Source organism: Drosophila tropicalis, unplaced genomic scaffold (genome assembly GCF_018151085.1).
Source record: "Drosophila tropicalis isolate 14030-0801.00 unplaced genomic scaffold, ASM1815108v1 contig_115, whole genome shotgun sequence".
NCBI classification, from domain to species: domain Eukaryota; kingdom Metazoa; phylum Arthropoda; class Insecta; order Diptera; family Drosophilidae; genus Drosophila; species Drosophila tropicalis.
Genome location: NW_027172519.1, coordinates 153,661 through 173,548, shown reverse-complemented (window position 1 = coordinate 173,548; position 19,888 = coordinate 153,661). Strand labels below are relative to the sequence as shown.

Here is a 19,888-nt window from a genome sequence, read left to right as displayed (position 1 = left end):
ATAAAAGCAAATGCCAAATGGCAAATCAGTGCTAAAAACCGCCGAATAATTTAACAACACAAAGCACTAATATCGACACAAATTCACTCAACATGCATACATGTGTACTTGTGTAAACACACACACATGTTGCACACATTTAATTTGATTGCCTTTTTTTTTTCTTCTGTAATTTGACACTAATTTGTCCTTTCCCTCCTTCTCTGTACTTTCTTTAGGCCTGTTACAAAAAAAAAAAAAAACAAAAAGTAAAGATAACTTAATAAATAACATAATATTAAAAAAAAGTAACCAAACAGCCGAAGGAATTGTGCCTGTGTGCGTGCGTGCGTGCCTGTGTGTTGTTTGTGTGTTGTTTTCATCTCGCAGAGGAGCAACGTTTCCAATCAGCAAGCAAATATAAATGGTTTCTACTTTCATTGGCCTATTGGGTGAGTTTCTGCGATCAATGCTCATAAACACAAAGAGAGAATGAGAACGAACGAGAGACGGAGTAAATGGTAAAAAGGAGAGCAGAACGATGGCAATGTTTAAATGGAAATTTAAGTCTAGTTTGCAGTAAGGGGCTAACAATTGCCCACTTTAAGAAATAAAAGAAAAAATGAATGCCCCTAATAGTTATACTAGCCAAAAATTTGCTCAGTTTACAGAGGGAGAGAGAGAAAGCAACTCTGTTAGTTAAACCAGATCGGCATATACATACATACATATATGAAAATACATGCTTATACTAATCTAAAATCACTGGCAACTTTGATTAAATAGAATTTAGTAGGCAATGATAAAACAATTTAGGCACTGAGCTGTTCTATTCGACCAAACTCTGACCTTCAGTCTCTTTTGAGAATAATTCTCCTTTTTGTTTTGTTTATAATGTGCATGCTTCTTTACTTAGGGTTTGCAAAATAAATTTAAGGATTTTACTATCTCGATAATATGTCTCAATAGTCTTGACCCCGAACCCCGGTTATCCGGGCACCCATTAATCCCTATTATCCGAAACGAAGTTGAGTTTCTTCCTATTTTCCTGTTCATGAAATTACCTCTATTATCCGGGATATCCAGGGTATTACACTTTTAGTCAGATGTTTCTAACACAGAGAAGAAGACGTTTTCGACCTACAAACTACAAAGTAGACTTAAAAACATATAAACTTCGAACCAGCCAATATATGTATATTTATTTCATACTTAAAAAAAAATTGAATAAAATAATGTATTAAACAAAATTCCATGAATTCCGTCTTAAATTGACTGAATTCATATGAAGAAGTATAGGTTTTCAATCCTGACATTCCAGGCTTCAAATTTAAATGGATAAGAGTTCAGCACTCGAACTCAATAGAATAGAAACTCGAATCAATTGAATAAGATGAATTTGTAGTTTTGGTCTTCCAGTCTGTATATTAACGATCTTCTATACAGGCTCATTCATTCGATTTAATTTGCTTATAGTTTCTCAGTAAGTACTTTTAAGTACAAAGGGTACTTAGATAACTAAAATTTGTCGTATTCGAATATGAATTCTTATAAACAAACAAATTCTCAGGGTAACCGTATGTATTCATGTAACCCTTTACAGATTACAAGATGTAGAGTCCACAAAGTCCATCACACTTCGAATAACAAAAATTATGATAGAGAGCGAGAAAATATACGGTGAATTTACCAATAACTTAGCTATGGATTTAATAAATTGAATATATACATATATTAAACTTTGAAGAAACATTTACAGTAAAAATTAAAATTTAATAATCTACTTTCTTGCTCCTTAGATATTCAATCATGGTGGGAGATACCGTGTATTTCGCATTTTTGTTCATTGTTTAGTTCCGCATTTGATCTACCCGATATAGACATTGAGGTAAGTGTGTGCGATATTCATTTGTCCCATTTGTTTGAAATGTTTGTTGACGTTCTGCTTTTGTAGGACCTTGAATCGGCGCTGCTTTCCGATGGTACCAGCGATGAAGATCAAGTTGCCCTAGTGCCCGAATTAATTGTGCGCCTGCTCAAGGGCTGCGATGCGCTGCAATCGGTAGCCAAGGAAATTACACATAGCAACTATCAGATGTTCTTGCGTCGCTTTCTGCGCCAACAGTGTCGCCTGCATCAGACTGAGAATCACTTTGATACGGATATTGATTTTCAATCCCTGCCAGTGCGCAAACGATTGCACATTCTGCACGATTTGTGTCACTTTCGGTTGGACTCTGTCGATGTGCAGGTCATCCTTAGTAATCTAGAGGCGGATAGCCTGCGTGTTGAGCCATTGGGCTACGATTCGAAGAATTCTGGCTACTGGTATTTCTATGGGACTCGATTGTATCGCGAGGATAAAGTAACAACTGCTGCAAGTGGAGGAGGTGGAGCAGCAGCCATAGCTGCAGGAGCAGCATCAGCAGCTACCTCATCGTTGGCCTCAATTCGTGGCAGTAGTGGCTATATAGGCAGCAACGGTACCATCTGGCAAGTCATTTGCTTCACCGAGGAGGATTGGCAGAATTTGGCTGCTAAATTCAAGACCTCAACAAATGCCAAAGAGCGTGAACTTTTCCAGATACTCGATGAGAATTTTTTACCCAAATTGCCGCAGTTATTTCGCGAACGGGAACGTCTAAGGCGAAGAAAGTGAGTTCTATTATTTTATATCCATCAATTGATCTCAATAATATCGAGGCTATCCCATACAGATTACTGCAAGTGCGTAACTCAAGTCGCATTCGCAATCTTGTCGAGCTCAAGGCTCGACAGGAGGAGGAGCGTCAACAGCGCGAACGTGAGCACGAGCGGGAACGCCAGCGACGCGAACGCGAACATCATCATCAGCAACAACAGCAACGTACTCGCAGACGGTTAGAACGCCCAGTATTATAAAACAAATCAAACTAAATACAAAAAACGGAGGCAAACAATAATATAAACAAAACAAAGATATATTCACTCACGTTCAGCACATTGTTTTGTTCTGTTTTGTTGTCATATTTCTTTTCCGTTTATTCGTTAAGTTCGATTTGAGTTTCGATTATCCGATTATTTGCTCAAACCAAAAAGAAAACGAAAAAAGAAAAGAAGAACAAAACAAATCTTATTCACTTTTCATTGACAAATTAAAAAAGCAAAAAAGAAAAACAAACAATTACAATTAACCATCGACGAGCAGGATAATATCAGCAAATGCTGTGTTCCCAGAATCAAAAGCAACTGTAGCAACGGAGATCAGCAACACTACTCCCTTCTCCTACTCCTAATCCTCCATACAACACAACAGAGACAGGATCGATTGATCTATTGATTTGAGATCAACGCGCGTGACAACTCCCCGCACTTTGATTTGAGTTTTGACCATAAGATTTAATTTTGTATATGGATGAGAAATTGATTGGATTTCGTTTTGCAAAAAATCAACTCTGTAAGCATGCTTTTTTCAAATATCTTATTAATATGATTATCTTACAACATACGTATTTATACCATATACATATATCTATATGTATACGTATATATATGTATGTTTATATTTTTCATTTATAATAAGTTTAGTTTTAACTTTCATCCATAAACATCACCCACCACCTATTCATACCCATTCATTCACATAAATTCCTCAGGGGTCATTCATCAAAATACTTTTACACATAATATTACTTTTAAATGGGATTGACGATCTAAACTAAACGATCGACAATCCTTTTAAAAAGCCTTAATGTTGGTCAGAAGGCGAGTGAGTGAGACGAAACGCTTCTATTTGAAGTAAGGTGAATCCATTACTGCACACTATTAATTGTCCCAATTTCCTTCTTTCTGTGTTTTTTTTTTGGTTTTTTGTATTTTTCCCTCTTTCTGTTTTCTTCGACTTTACCTCTTCACCATCTCATGATCTGCAGTTCCCAATCAACATCAACTGCTAGCGGTATATCAACTTACGCAAGCTCCCTTCGACGTACAACAACAACTAATTCGAGCGAATTTCTGTGCCACAGGGAAACGTTTTGTCTATCACCAGAAGACGACGATTTGAATGAAGAAGAAGACCAACATCATCATCATCAGCAACAACAACAACATCAACAACATCGTCCACTTTTATCACCACCGCCGCCGCAACAGCAACAATTAATCGCTGCCTCAGCATCAGCAACACCATCGGCAACAGCAACAACAACAACAGCACCACCAACAACAACGTCAGCAGCAATAACAACAACATCAACTTCGGCGGAGATTAACAACAAATTTCGATCGCCTCAAACTCCTCCGAAATCGCAAACGCCAGCAGAATTTAAGAGCAAGAATCATCATCATCATCATCACCACCATCACCACCATCATCATCACAAGAAAAAAAGTCGGGCAAAAAGCAAAAGAAACGTAGAGATCGAGAACGAGATCGTGATCGTGAACGTGAACGTGATCATCATCATCGTAGGAGACATAAGCATGCTAACTCTGAAGCAGTTCAAATTTGCGAAGATAATAATAACAATACCAATACAACAACAACAGGAGCAGCAGGAGCAGGAGCAAGTGCATCAGCAGCACTAGCAGACGAAGAGTCCTCTTCATCCTCACCAGGTCCAATACATTCTTCTCATGCCACTTCACTAAGTCCAGAGGATAAAGAAAACTTTTGCCGTCAACTACAATTGTTAGATACCAATTCAGCAGCAATTGCAGTGGCCACCAGCATAGCGAACTTAAGCTTGCCCTCACCAGTGCCGACACAAGACGAAGAGGAGTTTGACTCCGGATCAGCAGCAGTAACGGAAACAAACAGAATAAATAGCGTTCACGTGGTAACCAAGTGTGAAGATATCCAGCAACAGCAGCAGCAGCAGATGGCGCCAGCGGCAAATGTGAAATTGCCCGGACGGCAGACAAATAATTCCCTCAGTTCCCTAACGGGCAATATATTTATACCAGGCGGCAGTACAACGGGCAATGGCAATGGATCCTCTACAACATCCTCCATTTCCAATCAGCAACAAAGTGGCAACACAGCATCGGGTTCGGGTCGTTCCAAAAAGCAAAGTAAAGCTGACAAGGCAGACCGTAGTTCAGGCAACAATAACAACAATAACAGCAGCAGCAGCAACAGCAATAGCAACAAATCGACTGGAGGAGATGGTGTTTCTGCAGCAAGAACTAAAAAGTCCACAACAATGTCATCAGCGTCCTCATCCTCCTCACCGTTTAGCAAAGCGGAAAGGCATAGCAGCATTGCCTATTCAGACAAAAGTGCCGATGAGTAAGTTTGATTTTTGATATTAACATTTTGTACTTTTATTCTCCATTCACAACGTTCATTATCAATCGTAAAACACGATCTAACACATATTTTATAAAGTAATCAAGTGTATACTATGCTTTTTGTAGAGATTTTAAGTTTTTCCCTGATGATTTTCAATTATTCAATTGTATGAGCCATAAATAGCGACTATCCCCCCACTCTAAAGTTCTATGAGAGTCAAACTTTTGCAGGGACTTAATAATACTCTTCTTCCCTTTGGAATTAAAAATCGTGGAGAGATGACAGAGAGAAATTTTGCGTTAAGATTAGAAAGATGCATAGGTTATACTGCTTCTCAAGTGGACAATGACAATGTGTTTAGTGGCACGAAAGGACAGAAGCCAGTCGACAGAAAGGAAAGTTGATTTAGAAAGAGATAGCACTAGATAGAGTAAGACAACGAATTAGAAAGAATCGAACAACATTAAATTCAAAGATTTGAAGAAATTATTTAATAAATATTTCAAAAATATGTAAGGGAGACTTGAAAACGTTTCGGGGAACTCTTTTAAAACTTTATGAAGAAATACGATTTGAAAATTGATTCATTTTTAGATGTGGCTCATCTCTTGGTCAACCACTTGCCAATCAATTCTCCTATATTTGTCTAACCCAAAGCAGTTTATGCCAAATATTAATTCATTTTCTGTTACACGAGTTCAAGTATTATGTAATGCGATTTGAAAATATTTCGAAGGCAACATTGCGTTTCATAATACTTGAATGGGGCCCCTTAAATTACGTATCTATGTACATATGTATATTCGTTGCATGATTCCTTGATCTACTCCCACATATCCACCTCCTTTAGCTTTCTTTCTACCATTACCATCTCTTCATTAAATCTGTATATAATAAACAAAACAAAAAATTTGATTAACATATATTTATCATTGTCTGTTGTATAAACTCTTATACCCATCACCCCAAAAAAAAAAAAAAAAAAAATTATAATAAATAAAAAACCCAACAACAATAAATCGAAAAAAAAAAAATGTAGCCATGTAAATAGTAGCAACCACCGTAGCACCACCATCACAACCACCACTACCAACAACAGCAGCCTTAACAACAACAACAACAACAACAACCATAAGCACAACAATAACAATAATAATAATAATAATTCAACGACGGCTGCCCCAACAACTATATCATCAACAACAACAACAACAACAACGCCGCATGGAGTCGTCCAAAATTATAGTCACCATTCAAATCATAATCACTATCGCCCAGCATCCAGTACTTCCACCTCCCATCATCATCATTATCATCATCATAATTCCCACTCTCACAGCAATACTCACCATTCCCATTATCATCACAAACATAAAACTAAAACGCATAATTCCATAACAACAACAACAACAACATCAAATATAAATCCAAATACAAATACAACATCATCAACAACAACAACAACAACAAAATCAATCAACAACTCCTCCTCCAATCATGCAAATATTCTTAGTTTCACCGAAACGGAGGAAGTTCTACAAATTGGAATGCACAAGGTTCTGGTCTATGTAAAAAATCACCGTGATGCCTGGCCCTTTATGGATCCCGTCGAAGAGGATATAGCGCCGCGATATTATTCAATTATAAGGCGGTATGTTACCAATAAATATTTGTACTAATCAAAAATCCATTAACTTATTATTTATATTTTCCATCGTCCTAGACCCATGGACCTGCTGAAAATGGAAGATAAACTAGACAGCGGCGAATATCATAAATTCAGTGAATTTCGTAACGATTTTCGTCTGATTGTCAACAATTGCAGACTGTACAATGGGCACAATAATGGTTATTATATGCACAGTTGTTAATAATACTTATATATACGTGTGTGAGAACCTTCCATATGAATGGCCTCTGGTTTAGTTCTAATTTTTCATTTATGAAGCTTTGACTTTGTTTGAGGTATTATAAAATTCATCGATTCTTTGTCTCTGAGAAAAATGCGCTTGCGGAAACATAATTTTGTACAAAGTTTTTTTTGATCAGAAAAAGAAAAGAAACTCTAATTAATGTCCTGATAACTAAGAAACTATTAAAGTGAACAATTAGCCAATGTCATAGAATGTTTATATATAGAATATTTAAGAGATCAAGTTTTGTGCTGTTTATAAGGAAAAGCTATAGGAAGATAGGAAGATCTTTTTGCCTTTATTAATAAATATTGTGTTATAAAACATCATTAAAGTCAAAGTACTAGGCATACATAAGTAATAGGAACTAGACAAAATTGTAAATGTTATTACTATTTCATCACATAAACCTAACGAAGATTGAGTTTTAGCTGTGAAAGAACTTTTCAAGGCTTAGTGAAACCTTTCTTTGTGAGATTTCCATACTTATATGTGAAATCAACATTCATTGATTATAATTCATGTCTTTGAAGTAAAACCTTTTAATAATTAAAAACATTTTACTTTCTTGAAATTTTGAAAAACCATTAAAAAATGATTTTGACTTTTTTTAAATTATGAAATTATTCACTAGACTAAATGTTATAAACTTGGAATATTTTCACACACATGTATATATGTATATATATATATTTGTATACAAATTGATCAATTAACATACTCTCTGTTACAGAATATACGGAAATGGTGAATAATCTGCAGGATGCCTTTGAGAAGGCAACTAAAAAATATTTCGATAACCTTTCCGATGATGAAGATGACGATCCTAATTTAAGTTATCCAGCTGCCGATTCAAAAATGAATGTTTTTCGAGAAAAATATTTTAGTAAGAAGGAAACCAAGGACAAAGATGAGGCGGTGTCGTCATTGACAGCATTAGCGGCAGTCGAAGAACATCAACAACTTAAATCAAAGGACACGAGCGGAGTGGAAGAAGACCAAAGCGACTTGGAGGATCAGCAACGTACACAGAAACGTAAGCGTAAAGAGAAGGATAAACGACGCAAAAAGAAAACAAAAAGCAAAGCTGTCACAGAACGCGAAGATGAAGTCGACACGGATGATGAACCGCAGCTGGTAGAAGAAGAGCAAGATCAAGTGCCACTTTCTCCTCCGCTACCAATTAGCAAAAAAATGAAAGCTTGCAAAGCGGCAGCTGCCATGAAGGAAAAAGAGAAAGAAAAGGATAAAGATAAGGACAGAGATAGAGATACGGATAAGGTGAAGGAACCGTCGAAGCGTGGACGCAAGGCCAAGGCCGAAAAATCAAGGACCTTTAAAACGGCACAACAAAAAACCAAAAAATCAAGCAAGAAATCTGAATCGGAACCAAGTGAGCTAAGTGAAGAAGAGGAGATAAGTCCGCCAGCTGACGTCCGAATCGATTCCAGTAACGATGATGATGATATCAGTAGGACGAATAATGCTAAGGCCAAGGTTAAGCCTCCAACTGCGCGGACGATTGCGGCCCAAAAGAAGAAATCAGTGCTAGCTGAATCCAGAGTCAAAACTACCACGCCCACTAAAAGAGGCAGGAAACCGGGACGGAAGCCCAAGGAAGAACAAGATTTGGCCGAAGAGGAGACTGAGAGTGAGCCATTTGATTTGCAGCTGCCACCGACAGCAGCAGCAGCTTTGGCTGAATCCGAAGATGACCACGAGGATGACAAAAATGATGCCGAGGAAGACGATGAACACGGTGGCAATGACGACGACTACGATGAGCGTAGCATGTCACCATTTAAGGTTGATCTCCATAAGAAATACTCGAAAAGTGCCCTTAACGATGATCTCTCTGAGTTATTGACTACAGTTAAAAAGGTAACTACAGCGGAAACTAATAAATTGACCGCCAGACATGAAGACGAAGACGAAGACGATGACGACGACGTCGAAGACGCTGATGAGGAAGTGCTATCTGTCGAGGAGCGGACGTTGAAGTCTTCCAATAATAGTAGTAGAGGCCGTGGCAGAGCCTCGAAGGCCGAATCTAAAAAGGAAAAAGTGAAAAAAAACAAAGACAAAAAGGATAAATCAAAATCAAAATCTTCCTCCTCCTCCAAGCACCATCACAAGAAAAGCAAAGAAGATTTAGCAGCAGCTGCAGCCGCTGCCGAATTGGAAATGCTTTTGCCATTCATGGACAAATATGATGTGATAAAATATCGACGCAGTCGAGGCGCAGCCCAAAGTGGCCAGTCCAGTGCCTCCAATTCCGTTGCGCCTTCCGAGGCCAGCACTAAGAGTAGCAGTCGTGAAGGTAAACAAAAGTCAAACGCTTCAAGGAGAGATAAAACACCAGAGTCTAAAGCGACACCTCCACCACCGCCACCTCCAGCGCAGGAGCAGCATAAGCGTGGTAGGAAAGGCAAAGATCAGAAGCGAGCAAAGGATACAGCAGCGGTAGCAGTGACCACTGCAACAGCCGCAACAGATAAAGTGGAAAAGCTAGAAAAGCCAATCAAAGTGGAGAATAAATCGCAAACGTCGGAGAAGTCCAGAGAGAAGCGAGTGGAAATGCCAAAAAATGTGGAGAAATCCAAGGAAGAAAAGACAAGTCAACAAACTCTGGCTTCCTCAGTGCCAGCGGAGGTATCCTCGATTGTCAAAATGGAGGAATTGACGACGACAACGACGACGACGTTATCTAGCAAAGTCAAGGAACCCTCAAAGAAACGTCTAGATAAACAAATGCCTCCCCCACCCGCCAAGCCAGCGAAAACAAATACAGCAAATGCTGCCAAATCAACAGCAGAGAAGTCAGCACATAAGAAACTAAACCACAAGAAAGGTGGTCAAAAAGGAGCTGCTGCATTAGCAGCTAGTTCGCAGAACAACACGACCAATCTGGAGGCGCTGGATGTGGAAACAGAACAGACTTTGAAGGACATCAATAGGTGGCTGGAACATACGCCACGGTTTTCCGAATTTAGTTCAGCCAGCAATTCCCCGTCGCGGTACAATCTGCTGGACGACTTCGATTCTGGCATTAGCAGCAAAATGGATTCCGCGGATTTCCGGAGACCAGCAACCAAGTCCTCTGAACTAGTGCCCACCAAGTTGGCCGAGGCGCTAAATGAGCTGGTCGGCAGCGATGTTGCGAATCCTAAAACCGAAGCCAATCGCAGTGTTGTTAACAGCAGTGCGTGTGGCACTCCCCCGCATTCCATACATTCAGGCAATTCCATTGGTAGCACTTCGGCTACAGCGGCTAGTAGTGTCAATTCGCCATGTTCCATTAACTCAGCTCCCGCCACAACAGCTTCTGCACCTGTGATGCCCGCAACAGCGCCATTGCCTGCTCCAGCAGCAGCAGCAGCAGCAGCAACAGCAGCAACAGCGACAGCACCAGTTACGCCTGCGAAACCAAAGGAACCAAGCACCACTCAGTTAATACTTAATCCTCCGCCGCCCCCGCATATCAAGCAACAGATGGCTAAAGAAGCCAAAAGGAAATCGCTTAAGGAGAAACAGACGGCAGCTGCCACGGCCCTGGCGCAAATGCAACAGGCCAAGGTGAAGGCGAATTCTGTAATGCGGACCATTGAGCGTCTTCAGCCCGGCAAGGCCAAAGGCAATCTAATTCAAAATGTAACAAATTCTGTGAACAACATCAAGGCAGAGTCTGATCACGAACTAACAACCAGCAGTCATGGGGACCGGCTCACCGGTGGTCAAACGACGAGGAGTGAAGTGAAGAACGCTCTTATCACAGAGAGCACCGAAGGAGCGCCTAAGCTTAGTTTGGGAACGGTCATAAAGACACAAGATTTTGCTTTGGGGAAAACTCTGGAAGAGTTGGCGGGCAAAAAGAGTCTGGAAGATGATGAAACTCCCATCGAAGATAACAAATCCGAGGAGGACACTAATCTGACGGCCACGTCGGCAAAGGAGGCACCATTCGAAGCTCTTCTAGAGCTAAGCAAAGTGGTTAAATCCAATGCGGGCGCAGATCAGCTACGTACGGAAGCTGGTCAAAAAGAGAAACCCAATTTGAGTGCCTGGCTAAAGGCTTTCGGTGGGCCCAAAGTGCAAAACAAAAAGTCCGAGGAGGAGGCCGAGAAAGAAAAGCATCAACAACAGCAGGTTATCCGACTGGCAGCTCCCTCGCCTCATTCACCCGTTGGGGCTGGTTCTTCTGGTGGAGAAAACAATAGTTTCTCTTTGCCGCCCATGATACGGCCAAGGAAACCCAGTACTGGTAGCACCACATCCGAGCGCAGTTCATTTAGCCAAGATCCAGACTCTCCGCGAATTGCCATCGATGAGCGATATGGTTCTTATGCTGCAGGCTCTTATACATCACCCATAGGGGCCTCTCCAATTGGCGCTTCACCCATAATGGTGTCCCCTAAGCCCAATGATGAAATGACTGGCGCCAGCAAACCCGACGCTTCGCCCTATCCCCTCAATGGAGCCATCAAAGTGGGTTTCTATCAGGATACAACTACAAAGAGTAGCCCCGACAAGAGCTGCAGTCCCAGAGAAATGCAGAATTCACCGTATCCGCAGTATTCTCAGCATATTTACTCGACATCGACCGCCTCATCGCCGAATATCTCGACGCCAGAGTTAAGCGGAACGTCGCCCTATGGAGGAGGAAACAGCTATAATCCATCGGGCTCTGAGGCCTCCAAGACACCTGCCTACTCATCAACTTCCCCGTTGCCCATTTACGATCATCAGTATAAGCAGCCGCGTTCCCAGGAATCAGATTACAACTCATCGATGAGTCCGAGTACCCCAAATCCCCATTCACCATACAGTCAGCAGCCACAGGCGCAACCCTCTCCCTATCACGGCCAGTCGCCGTATCATCAGCCCCAACATTCGCCATATCAACAACCCACGCAGCAGCAACAGCAACCCTCGCACAGCCCTGCAGCGGCGCCCCATAGTCCTATGCCCAGTAGTGTAGATTCACCGGCTTCATCGGCGGCCACACAACCTCCCACACCATTAGCTCAGTCCCCGGCAGAGCAGCAACACTCGCCCTATCAGCAACCAGTGCTTTCACCTTACCAGCAGCAGGCTCCCACAGTTGGCCAACCCGTGCAATCAACGGCAACTGCTGTAGGAGCAGGCACAACAACAGGTAAGTCTGCAATCGACGCATGTACATAGACAGCGTTCTTGACTCATTCCTCTTTCATTTGCTTTCAGCATTGGGCAGTAATGGATATGCATCCACGAGTCACGAGAACAACACGTATCAGCAACAACAGCGATCCTTGTATAATCCAGCCACACTAATTAACCCTTTGCCTACTCCTACGGCTACAGCTGTCCCCACAGCGGCAATTGCCTCTAAAGCGGTTAACAACGATTGGAGCTTGAATCGCAGCATATTGCCGCCAAGCATTACGAATGCCACAGCAAGTAGCCAGGCAGCCAGCCAACATCAACATCTGCAGCAGCAACAGCAACAGGCACCCAAATATCCAACATATGCGCAATATCAGTCGACAAATGCAGCGGCCAATGCAGCAGCAGCTGCTGATGCCGTAGACAGCAACCAGCAGCAGCAGCAGCAACAGATTGTTCCACCAAGTTATGGTAGTGATATGGCCAGCTTTATGCAACATCAAATGCAGCAGCCACCAAAGACAGAAACATTGATCAATCCACTGAAGCGCACGGCAGAAGAGCTGGGTATGGATTATAGTGGTAATGCTACAGTGGCGGCAGCTGCCAGCAGCAAAATACCCAAACTGGAGGAACAACAGAATCAGCAGACTCTGTTTAATAAGCAACAGCAAATGTTTAATAGTTTTTTGGGCTCGATGGCCTTTGCCAAGCCTTTGGGTAATATTGCACCAGATAAAGCCTTTGAGATGTATAATCGTGCAGCAGCTATGGGTTTCTCTAAAGAGGCACAGCAGCCGCAACAGCAGCAGCAACAGGCCAATGCTAAATCTGCTCAGCAGCAGCAGCAACAAACTCCTCATATTACCCAGTTGCAATCGGCTCATAATCAAAACTATCAGCAACAACAAAAGTTGCCACTGTCATTGCCACAACAACAGCAACAGCAGCAACAACAGCAACATCAGCAACACAATTCCTACCAGCAACAGCAGCAATCGCAGCTAAATCATAGTTATACAGCAGCACAACAACAACAACAACAAGGGTCAACTGTTGATAAGCCAGCAGCAGTAACAGAATCCTCGGCGCCATCATCGGCATCTTCTGGGCCTGCAAGTGATGCCGCCTCCATGGTACATCCATCAACAGCACATCAGCAACATCATTTGAGTCAAACGCACCATCTGTCCGCCTACAATAAGCCGACGCCTCCGCCACCGCCGCAAACATACAACAATCCGTTGATGCATTCGCTCACCGAATCAATGCTGGGTTATTCTGGGAATTACTTTGACAAAACCATGCCGCCAGCGGCCCATATGTATAGTGCATCAAGCAGTGCAGCCGCAGCGGCATCGGCGGCGGCCGCGTACGGAAATCCGGCACAGCAGCTACCTGGCAACTATGTACCCGGCAGCAACACAACACCGCAGCAAGCCGCAGCGGTCGTACCGCCACCTGAGGTGAAAGTCCCAGCAAAGCGTGGAAGAAAGAAAAAACCATCCACCATAGCAGCAGAGACGGCCAAAGCTCAACAACAGCAGCAGCAGCAGCAACAACAACAACAGCAGCAGCAACAACATGCTGTTGCGCAGCAGCAACAGGTCGTCGCCACCCAACAGCAGCAGCAGCAGCAACATCAACAACAACAGCAGCAGCAGCAACATTATAACAGCTCATCATCTGTTGGCTCGACCAACAATCAGTTACAGGCCCATGCTCAGGCACTTCATCAAGGTTTCCAGCTTTATGCAGGCCTTAAGTCCGGAGGCGTATCTGCCTCAGTACCATCGGCTGGTGCAGTGTCAGGAGCAACACCTTCCGGTTCCGGAAGTCAACAGCAATCCTCGGCAGATGCCGCCGCCATCTCGTTGAAAACGTCGGCAGCTGGGGGTGGGATGGTACCGGGCAGTGCCTTTAATTTTGCACACACCACTCCGGGCGCATTGGGACTTTATGGCGATCAGACGACTGCAAGCAGTTATTTGGATCAGTTTCGGGAAGCTCCGAATCCATATTATTTGCCACCAGCGCCGGCGCATAGTGGGGCAACAGCTGTCAATCCATCGGGTGCCGGTGTCAATGGTGCAGCCGATAAAAGCCAACAAAATCCCCTCAATACAGCCGCCGGATCGTACCCCTCTTTCCTCGCAGCTGCCGCTCATCCATCGACCCGAGCAGCAGCCGCTGTGGCTGCCGCTGGTTATCCATTCGATCCCAACTCGCAGCTATATCAGCAATACTTGCGACGCGATGACTTTCATACGCGGATGATCTTTAACCAGAGTCTGCTAAGTGGGCCGGCAGCGGCGGCGGCAGCAGCAAGCTATCACACAGGTCACCATCAAGCTCCGCCACCGCCGCCGCCTGCTGCATATCGCCCATCAGCCTTGGGTATGCCAAAGCCATACGATATCAATCGTCAGTCATGGTTTTAGCAGTACGCCAGTGCCGCTAACGTGGATCTCCAGGGAGACGATCTGACGGGGGCGGCAACTGGTCAAGCAGCAGCAGCAGTTGCCGCAGCGGCAGTAGCAGCAGCAGCAGCAGCTTCTTCATCATCAGCCACAGCGACAGCCACTGCGGCGGCATCAGCAGCACCACCAGGAACACAGCGATGATTGGATTCGAAAGTTAGAACAGCCACGGTTTCAAATGGAAGACAATGGGAAAGGGGATTGTGTGATAGACAAGATTCGATTTCGATTTTATTCAAATGAATTCTGAATGGTATGGGATTCAATTCAATTTAATTAGAACTGCCATTTTAATAAAACTTGCAACTCTTGGAGCCCTTTCAATGCAATCTTCAAAAGAACATGGGTGGCTCTTCCCACCAGAGACAGTGTTCTGGATTAGGGATGGGCTGAATAGAGGGAACATTGCAATTTCACTCCATTTAGTTTATTATTATTATTATTTTTTTCTGTTTGTACTGATCTTTAAAGCTAGCACTCGAATTCTATTTTAAGATTATCATTTTTTAAGCCTTAAACTTTTTATTGCTCTCCAACTCCTTCTATTTGCAAGTTTTGTAGCTGTTCTATCTAATCAAGCGTATTGTTTAATGACAATTAATTTGTAAACATAGTAGCTAAAATCTAAATCTTTAATTTAATTTAATTGAACTCAGAAATATAAAGTGAAACAGCAAGCAAAGCCAACTTAGAGAAGTAAAATTAAAAAGGACAACAAAAAACAAGAAAATAAATGAAGCAAAGATACAGAGAAAAATTCAAAGAATTTTAGCCGACTATAATTAGATTTTAGTTTTGATCTTCTGCAGAGTTTAGTTTGTAATTATTTTAGTGTATCTCTAATTACAATCATAATTATGTTTACGATTACCATTATGCTTATTATAACTATTAGTTCTTATTGTTGAAAGTATAAACAATTTATTTTTATTTATACAGTATGTAGAAAGCCAAGCAAATTCATAATGTATAAACTTTAATTTGTTAATTATTATGCTAAGTCGAAACTCTAGAAAATAAATCATTAAAAAATAAACCATAAATTCACACACACCCACAAACACACACACGCAGCCAAACATGTATAGGTATGAGACATTCCTTTTTCCTTTTCCCCCAAAAATTTTAGTACTACATACACAAATGTACACACTGTTGCTGATACACAACCACACCCACACCTCACACACACACACCTCACACACACACACCCCACACACACACACACACACACACACATATACATCTCAAAATGTAGCTTTAAAAGGTGTAATAAACAAAAAAAAAAAAAACGATAGAGAGAAGAGAAGATATAGCTAAAGTAAAGGAGGGATGGAAAAGAAGAAAACAAGTTCAGATTTATTAAAAAGTGTCTTAGTCTTATAAAACAAAAAACGAAAACGAAAAACAAAACACAAACAGAAACAAGAAATGCAAAAGAAACCCTTAACTAAGTAGTATACAACAAAAAAAAAAAAAAAAAGACAAAAAGTATAAAATTAACAGATGGAAAAAAACCAAGAAACACTAAATTAAGTTGTTAATGCTTATGTTTTTAGAATTTGATAAACTAAAATGAAAGATAACAAAAAAAAGAAAACAAAATAATCAGTACCTAGAGCATAAAGAGAAATGGTAAAACAAAAGTAACAAAAAAAAAAAAAAAAAAAACATAACAAGTAAAAGTTAAAGGGAGGACAAAAAACAAAAACAAATGAAAACAGCAACAAGAAACATATTGAAAGGAATAAAGAAATGAACCACAATGCTAATTATATTATATTAATAATGATGATTATTATATATATACATAATGAAATATAAATAAAAATCGATATATACATATACATATATGTATAAAAATATATATATATTATATACATATATACATACATATATTATATTGTATGCTGTATGTGCAGCCCCCCCCCACTCCTGCACAGTAAATAAACATCAAACTAAATTACAATAAAGAATTACATTGCATATTGTCATAATTTTTAGTTCTTACATTGATTATTATGCAATTTGTATTATTAAATGGAATTTACATACAATCGGGCCCCCCATACCCTCCAGACCCCCTTACCCCCATACCCTCCAGATGAGATTTCACCGTTGCCCTTCACCAAGCTCCAACTATAAACGCGATGGCTTAGCTGATGATAATGATGACTATGGCGATAGCTGCACGCGCCAAAGCTTACTTCACCTGTCAGTCGGTCTATCTAACTATCCATCTATCTATCTATCTCTCTGCCCTCTGTCCCTCTGTCTCTCTGCTGGCTATCCTCTAGAACCCGAGTCTTATTAATTGAAATGCTTTCAAAACGCCTGTTACCTGTTGTTCAAAACCAACCTGGCAGCAATTGATCAGTAATAATTATCAACCAAACAGTATACTACACGACGACTAACAATCTACATACAAAACACACTTGATTCAGTTGAACCAAGCTTGAAAGTCAACGCTCTACTAGAGTCTAGAATATGTCAGGAATCTTTGGCATGCCCCCTCCACGATCCATTCGGGCCAATTGCAATTTGAGGCAATTGCATTGAAATGTGCCAAGTATCTGAAATCATTAAGTTCAGATATGAAATATGTATTTTGAAAGTGCTACTTGCATCGTGTGTACATAGGTTAATACCTGATACCTTTAATGAATGCATGGCTCAGAGTAGAGCGTCTGGCCTAAGTCACACAAATATATTGCAAGAAATCTGCTCTTATGTTCATGATTTGCCGCCTATACGTACATGTATTGTTGGTGAACCCATAAACGATTCAAATGGAAGATCAACGATCAGATCTTAGACAACCTCAATCCAGCATTGAGTACATCTTCTGCTTAATGAATGAGAATGAAACATATAACTAATATTTCTTTTCCAACCGGCAAACAATGAGTTCAAAAAAAGAAACAATGTCTTCACTTGGCGTCATTCAATGACCCAACTAACCGAGAACTAAACCGAGAAGATCTTAGAAAAGTTACAAATGTGAAAATCTGTTTCTTTGTATTCGGGTTCTTTTATATGTCCTATTCATAAGTGGCGCAAAAAATTGAATCAAAATTCTTGTTGCCTCTTCAGGTGGGTGGGTTGTGTACATCCCTTAAGTTGATTTTATCTTGGAGATATAGAAAAATGATAAATATAAGTGAATTAAGGAGAAGAACGAAACTTTGACTGCGACAAAGTTCACATTTTGCAATAAATCTCCCTGAACTTAAAGTGTCGTTTTTCAAATATTTTCTCTCACTAAACATACTTTCATAATATTTTTCAATTTCTTAATCGATGGTGTTAATGGAAGCTATTTGTTATAGTGGGCCGATTCGATTAATTGCTAAACTTGATCTAAATTGGGCAATAAAAAGTTTAATTACCAAGTTTTATTCCATTCGCTTTCTAGTTGAGCTCGTGACTTGATACATACAAACAGACTGGCGGACATGTCTATATCATAGGCGGATCAAGGGCTGTAAAATGGGGTAAATTTGGCCCTTAAAGTATGCAATAAGCAGCAGAGGAATATGTATTTTGAAGCATTCAAAGAACTTTTGAAATGTAATGTGCGTAACAACAATCTTCGAATCAAAAATTGTTGATACCGTCTTTTTTAATTGCAAGGTGTAAGAAAATTCATAAATTAATGGAAAACAATGAATATCACATTGCATATTGCATACTTTAAGGGGCAAATTTCTCCCAGTTTACAGTCCTAGATTCGCCCATGTCTATATCCATGGTTTATGTAGTCGGAAACGCCTCCTTCTGACTAAATCAAAATAACTAAGATTTATTGTTAATTAAAAACTTTTGTTAACCGAATAAAATTTTGAAGTTTTATGTATTTAGTTAACATTTTTGAAATTTGAATAAAAGACTGAATTCAAATTTGTTTTTATAGTTATTTTGTGAGTTTTAATCCGCTTCGGTTGGCAAATTAGCTTCCCTAAACCGATTTTAGATCAGTAAAATATATTTAGATGATTTTAAGTATTATTAACTAGACTTACGAGTTTATTTTTGTAATTGTCAATTTCCAATTTGTTTTTTAGTTTTTTTAGATTTATTTATTTATTTTTAAAAATTTAAATGGACTGGCGTGAGTTCTTGACTCGGATTGACCTATTGATAAACAGTCCAGACATCCAAATTTTTATAATCTGCTCAGAGAAGAATGATTCAGGTCGTCATTTTTGTTTGGAAAAAAGTTTTTCAAAATTTTGCTTTGGAGTATTGAGAATATCGTTTATAAAACTACAAAACACAGACCAACAAAATGGTTTAAATTTGTAAATGAAGTTACGACGAGAATTACTTTCATGACGAATCTAAAAAGTCGGCTTAAACTTCAATTTTTACTATCCTGGATCGAGTGATCCATCCCATTTTCCTTCCATATTCGATAGAGAAAAGATAATTCCAATAACTGGTTAAAGATTTCAAGTAGTTTGAGATTCTCAAGTTATATTCCATCTGACATCTTTGACTTTGAATGAAATTTGGATTTCAGTTAACTATTTTATAATTATTTGGTTATTTCCTTCATTTGGGTAATCAATTAGTCGGAATGCAAATGACGTAAATAAATAAGGCAACCGAAATATATGTATTGACATTTAAGTCTTAATGAGATGTTAATCATTTTCGTAAAACAGAGGTAAACAGAGGTATTAACTCCTCTTGAAAATTAACAGAAATTAAGGATAAACCCAGCATGATTCAAAATCTGTTGTTCGGCAGGTGGTCCCCCAATCCATCGAGCAGTCTTTTCACACTTTTCAATTATAACTAATCGAAGTCTAGAACCATGGATCAAAGAACTATTGAATCTCTGAGTCATTGTTAAATTCAGTTCCCATTTCAGATTCAGGAATGATTAATGACCTTTCTCTGTGTAGATTGGTAGATTGAAATCAAAATTTCATCCGGTTAGCATTTAAATTCATTTCAATTTGTTGTTGTTGGTGTTGTTGTTGCTGCATGTTAATTAGTTTATTCACTTCAAAACGATAACAAATACATATTTATATTGAAATTTATTCAATCAACTGAAAACCGGCAAGTGAAATTATTTAAATTCA

General features: G+C 40.1%; 1 protein-coding gene across 1 annotated transcript; it reads left to right on the top strand.

Moving 5' to 3' along the window:
• Positions 1-206: 206 nt before the first annotated feature.
• On the top strand, positions 207-16,739 carry dikar. The gene is given in 10 exon segments (XM_068287347.1): positions 207-431; positions 1,779-1,867; positions 1,934-2,634; positions 2,697-2,858; positions 3,987-4,338; positions 4,341-5,251; positions 6,768-6,905; positions 6,978-7,102; positions 7,901-12,322; positions 12,391-16,739. Coding segments are annotated over 10 exon segments (9,474 nt in total). The 5' UTR covers positions 207-403; the 3' UTR covers positions 14,937-16,739.
• Positions 16,740-19,888: the final 3,149 nt, after the last annotated feature.